The sequence below is a fragment of the Haliaeetus albicilla genome, chromosome 8 (genome assembly GCF_947461875.1).
Source record: "Haliaeetus albicilla chromosome 8, bHalAlb1.1, whole genome shotgun sequence".
NCBI classification, from domain to species: domain Eukaryota; kingdom Metazoa; phylum Chordata; class Aves; order Accipitriformes; family Accipitridae; genus Haliaeetus; species Haliaeetus albicilla.
This window is the reverse complement of record NC_091490.1, coordinates 41734797-41740796: the sequence shown is the minus strand read 5'-3', so window position 1 is coordinate 41740796 and position 6000 is coordinate 41734797. Positions and strand designations below refer to the sequence as shown.

At 40.7% G+C, this 6000-nt stretch overlaps 1 protein-coding gene across 3 annotated transcripts in view; it reads right to left on the bottom strand.

Annotated features, from left to right (window-relative positions):
• Positions 1-545: 545 nt before the first annotated feature.
• Positions 546-6000, bottom strand: part of KDM4B (lysine demethylase 4B) — a 94763-nt gene continuing 89308 nt past the window's right edge. For all 3 annotated transcript variants that reach the window (XM_069790288.1, XM_069790289.1, XM_069790290.1), the window contains 2 exons: positions 4725-4817; positions 546-2834 (listed from right to left, as the gene is read on the bottom strand). In XM_069790288.1, the coding sequence (XP_069646389.1) occupies positions 2649-2834; positions 4725-4817 (279 nt within the window). In that variant the 3' untranslated portion in view covers positions 546-2648. The remainder of the gene's footprint in view (positions 2835-4724; positions 4818-6000) is intronic.

The following is a 6000-nucleotide window of genomic DNA, read 5'->3' as shown; positions in this document are numbered from 1 at the left end:
GGAGAGGGTAGGAATGTGCATTTCCTATTTCCTTTTCAATAGTCTGATGCACAGAGGCCATCAATATGGTCATTATAGATAATCTGCACAAGTCATTCCTAAACCAAAAAGAAGGATTTAAAAATAAACAAAAAGGCAAAACCCTTGTGGCAAGGAAGGGCATTCTACAGTTCCAGGTTCACGTTTAAACATAACTCAGCATCTGAATATGGGGTGAAGAAACACACTTTGTTTTTACAATATAAATAGTATTTTAAAAAGGTACTACATATGAATACAGTAATGGTGCTATTTCAGTCAGGACTTGAACATGCAGAGGAAATTCCCCATTGCTCACAACCACTCATCCCATCCCACCCTTCCCCTCCCACCTCCAAAAAAAATCCTCTGCTGTTTAAATTCTCTTTCAATTGTTTTGAATATTTCTCTTGTGGCCTGGCAACATTCTTATTTTTTTTATACAAGCAAGTTTTCTACTAAATCCTGTCTTAACCGACAGGAGACAGCTATGTAGGAGTAACAACCGAGGCTTCTAAGAACCTTGCCAATTTTTAAAACTTTTATTAGTCTCAGTTTGGTTTTATTCTTGGAGACATCTATTGAAAACGTCAAAAACTCAGAAATAAAAAAACCCTGTTTCAAACGTCTTACAAACACGCACGCGTGCACACGCGCAGACACACACACAAAGAAAATAACCCGTAGCAGAGGCAGTAAGAAATAAAAGGAACTCTAATTCTCTCAAAGGAGAACAAAAAACAAAATTTAAAAAAAAATTGCTTTATTCTATCTCCACTCTTTCACTAGGACAGTTTAATACCCATCGAGTCTCTTAAGATGCTAATCTACCATCTGCTAGCCCACAAATCCTTCCCACTTATTCCCTTAAAGATCCAGCTATAGCGTTGCTTAAAAACCTCTCCACAGAACAATGACCACCTTGCAAAGGGGCTTAAAAAAAAAAAGAGAAAAAATTTGTCTCTTTCTGTCTAGTAATTTCAGGGAATTAAGGGGAAAAGATTGCTGCACAGCGTTCTGGATAGCTCTGCTATCTCACAGTGGCTTCTGCCAGGCCAAGGCATTGAGGTGAGTGGTAAGACGTGCCCTTGCCCCCCTTCACCCAGACACTGTGGAAGCCACGTCCCCTTTCCAACCTGGTACTAGGGCTGCCTTTTTCTTTCCCTCAGAATTGACAGAGGTCCTCCAAAGAGAGTGGAAGACTTTCCAGTGACTTCAGCAGGGTTTTGGATCAGGCTCTTTTACAAAACACTGCTCCATAACAGCTCTTCGACCGGAGGTGATTTTCAAGTGTTCAAGTGGGAGCTGCCCGCTCAATACTTTAGGATTTGGTTTTGCTTTTAATGCTCATTCAATTCTCAGTGAACTGAGTCCAATCGAATGAAGGGCTTGCATTCCTCTTCCCCAGGAGTATCTCAAAGGCTCAGTCTTTACTTAAGTAAAGGATGTCACAACAATCAAAGACGTTTGGGGAATTTCTTCTTTAATAGGATAAAAGAAAAACATACAAACACCTCCCAGGCTTCTGTCATGGAATGATTCTCACAACTGTAAGGAGCACAACTCAAAAAAAAAAAAAAAAAAAAGACAAAGAAAAGAAAAAGGTTCCTATGGGAGACATGCCTACCAGAGAGCTAGAGCATTCCCTCAATGCTCTAGTCTGCAGTGGGGAAGGGGGATGGCTCGTAAAGGAACTAACACAAGAAGCAGCAACAGAACACTTACCAAAACGGAGTGGCATATTGTAACTGAAAGCCATGCTGATTTTTAACTAGAAAGCAACTGTGATGGCAAAGATGGGGAAGGAAGATGACAAGAATGACCAAAACCCGGCCATGTCTTCCCTAAGTCCCTTCCTGGTGACATGGCAGAAAAGCACACATCTATCACATGTCTTTAAGAGAATTAACGGTAAGAAACATCCCAGCTATGAAACATTTCTTTCCCCATCTTCCCCAGCTTACAAAGAAGATAGTGTTTCTTTACAAAAAAGAACCCAGAACTTTCCAGGACATCTGCTCTTGCTCTCTCTCTCTCCCCACTGTAATATTAGTCACATTTCATTTGGGGAGGAGGGGGGAGGATTTTGTTTATTTTCTGTTTTAAAGCCATAATCTAGAAAAATGTTTTGTGGAAACTTTTGTTTTCCTATTTTTGTTTGCTTTTTTTTTTAATAATGCTCATTTATAGAAAACTTCACAAAGGTGACGTCTATGTACAGAAAACACAAATCCAAAGGCTGCTTCAGTAGTCAATGTAATAGCACCTTTAAAGACAAAAGAGTTTGACATATTTTAAAAAGTCATTTTTTTAATTTTAACCCTTTCCAAGCCTCATTTAAAAAAAAAAAAAAGCCAGTCACAAAGCTCCATTAGTACAAACTCTCCCAAAGTCTCCGTGTGAAATGCTGTCTGAAGGTTTTTCAAGCTCCCTACTCTATTGGTCAGCAACGTCTGGACAAGTAGAGGTAGCGTGCAGCCAGACAGGATTTTCTTGCAGTCCAAACCAAGAGTAGATGAAAGAAATTCACAGCAGGCTATTGCACAAGGCTGGTCATCTTATCCACAGCTTCCTGGTTATTTTTCCGCAGGCTTGAAAAGGGTTAATTTAATATTTTTTATTAATCCTAGTTAAAACATGTTGCTCTGAGTTCCAGGCTGGTACTGTGTCTGCAACAGGCTCTCCATAAAGGCCAAGTAATCTGGGTTTTGTCCATATTCTTCGGGATTTCTTGAATTCCCCAGCCGGGGACGCTTGGCTGCTCTCACTTCATCTCCCGAAAATACATCTTCCTGAGGGGCCCCAGTGCTGAGGGACTGCAGGAGACACGAAAGTACAATCATTAGAGGCACAGCAGGAAAACAGGGAGAGACACGGGTGCAAACCGTGGAGCATGCCTGCGTAACAAGACAGCAGGGAGAGCAAATGAACAATTTGGTTCAGACTATTTCTGTAGAAAAAGTGAACTCCGGAACATGCAAAGCACATGGCTGAAACTAAAAATTCTAGGCTTCTGAAACCAAACTGGAAAGAAAGATCCTCGAGTTGCCTTCTTTCTGTTTCAGAATATCTTTCACTTCAGCTCCTGCCTTGCCAATTCTCTGTTTACTCCTATCCTCCTCTGCCTCTTCAGGTTATTCATTCCTAGAAGGCGGCACAGAGGACATTAGAGCTTCTCTAATGTCCTAAAAAAAAAAACAAAAACAAAAAAACCAAAAAAAAACCAAAAAAACCCCCCAAAAAACCCCAAAAACCCAAAGAAAGCATTTGGGGATCACTGTACAAACAAGGAAATTATCGTCTCCTATCGCTTTGTTCCTTTGTTCTGCTGTACTACATTAAAGCACTGTAAGCATCACTTCCACAGAGCACAGTCTAACACTTCTGACAGCAGAAAGTGCATAAGAAAAGCCTTAGCTTTCAACCAGACTTGAAACTTTCCAGGTTGCATTCCTTTCTCTGGAACTGCTATAAAGCCTGATGTCTCCACTGCAGAGAAATTTCTTTCCAAATCCTGTATTTCAGGGCTCCAATATGTTTACTTAAGCTTATCTAATAATAAAGATGAGTGGATTATTGTGCACATCTTAGAAATTAATTCTAAGGTGCTTCTTTGCCACCAGAAATCTTTCAAGGATAGTAAGGTAAATTATTATTAACCCCTAAAATTTATGCCATGACGTCTTATTGGGATAAACAACCTCAAACAAGATAGAGAAGCCATCCAGAGCTACATTACAGAAATAATTTTACAAGTGTTTTTTGGGTAAAACCCTTGAAGATTTCATACATAAGCAAACAATTGTCATCAGTTCTTCCACAGAATTGCCTGTCAACAGGCCATTTTTGACGATAGGCATCTCTCGCTTCTGCTAGTGGCCACAGATTCACAGGGTCAGTGAACCGCTGGTTTAACTTGGCACAGCAATTCATATATTCTTAAGGGAAGGTTGGACCATCCTTTTTGACTTGTAAAAGAGACAGAAGCCCAGAACCTTATCACAGGTTAACTTTGTGGATCCATCCCTGTCCTGCAGCGGCTGACCTAACAGACATTTAGAATGAAGAAGAAAACTGTATATTCCCCATTTGCAGAGAAACCAGTCTCATCATTTGTTTTAATGAGATGGCCTTAAAGGTTAAAGCACCAGGTTTGAAAACATCCAGTAAGTCTGGAACCAAAAAAGCCATGAAATAAATCCCTCATTTTCTAGGCTCAATAATTCCATTGTATGCAGTTAAAGACAGCCTGATCTTTTAGATTAAGAGCTTTATAGGTAAGAGCTACATTCTAAATCTCCTCTTTGGTGAGAAACGGGGGGTTTGGTCCCATGTTGCTAATCAGTTCTCCAGAAACCACTTAGCTGTAGACCAATTCACCTCACTTCTGATGAAAGCCAGTATTGAGACAGAAAGGCATTCTGTATAACTAAATTCATATGGTGTAAAATAATATGAACATAATCTTTTAACCAGAGAAAACAAAAATCAGATCTGAACATGTGAAAGGGAAAATGATTTAAAAGCTTCTCAAGCATTTTTATCATGGATTTCTTCTACTCTACGTATTTTGCGCATGACAAGTGGTTTTACAGCCACAGAAATTCGAGGCTGAATTCACCTAATGTCTAAACAATATGCTAAGAAAATGTGAATGAGTACTGCAAGCCACAGCCATTTTACTGTTTGTTACTTTTGACACCCACCAGGCGAGACTTCACTCTCTTGGGAAGCTCTTCCTCCAAGGTATAAATATCACCACGCTTTACCATTAGTTGAGAACCATCTTCAAACTCGACCTGCAGAGTAGGCAGAAGATGAAATAAGAACTTGGCCCCTGCATTTACAGTACTTGAACAGTCCATTCCCAGACTATGCCACATATGGTCCCTTCATGGGAATACCAAGGAAGCGTCAGGGGCCAGCTCCCACGGATGATGCCCTGTTTGTGGCACTGCATGTCTCTATGATTGCTGTAGAATGAGCATCCTTAAGCTGTGTTAAGGATGCTGAACCCCAAAAGTGCTGGTTTCAATGCTGCTCAGGCACCGTTGTCTTATTCAGCCCAGGTGGTTTCACTCAGTGCTCCTGTGGATCCTAAAATGTCTATACTACAGCTGGACCAGCTCCTCTGCTCCCCCCTCCCAGTCAGAGCACTAAAGATTTCTACTGATTTTGGATTCAAATCCTAAAAAAAGAAGCTTTTTCACTTATAATAAAAGGCAGCCCTGTATTCAGGCCAATATGGTAATAAGAATTTCTTTCATCTTAAACAAAGCACTTTCACACATCATAAGGAAACAGCTCCAGCTACTAAAATACATTTGTATTTTAACAAGCAGAAATAGTCAGCCAGGTACAAAAACGGTAACTCCTCACATCAAACCTTTTTTGCTAAGCGCTGATTATATAATGAATTATGCATCAGATGTTACAGGAATGTTTATTCACGGAAACGTGCATATAAAAATGTTAAAACTATTAAAAGTTTTTAAGAGACTCTGATTTCCTTTGCTCAAGACTTATTATGCTTTTCCGGATAATGCAGAAGGACACACACCACAGAAGGAAGAAAGCATCTGTGCTCTGAACAACTCCTCCTGCGCTGCCCAGGTCTTGCAGCTCATCAGTTATGCAAGCTCAGCGATGCCTGCTGAGGTCCCTTAACTGAGCAGCATACATCAGCCGGAATAACTATGCAGGTGGGAGAACAGGCTTTGAAAGATGAGCTCTGCTGAGCCCTGCTGAGGTGGTTTAAGATGCTACTGGTCCCATTTACTCTCTGGTTTTACAGAGCACCACTACCGTAACAGAGTCAGAAGGGAACACGAATTAGGAAGTTTAACAGCCGAGGCACAAGCAGATTGCTGTCTGCCATTTCCACTACATGAGCTCAACTTCGAGTAGAAAGGCAGGATTTGCAAGTGAGGGCAGTGCCATCTTAAACTACCACAGAGTGGCTGGACCTTGTTGTTTTAAGTT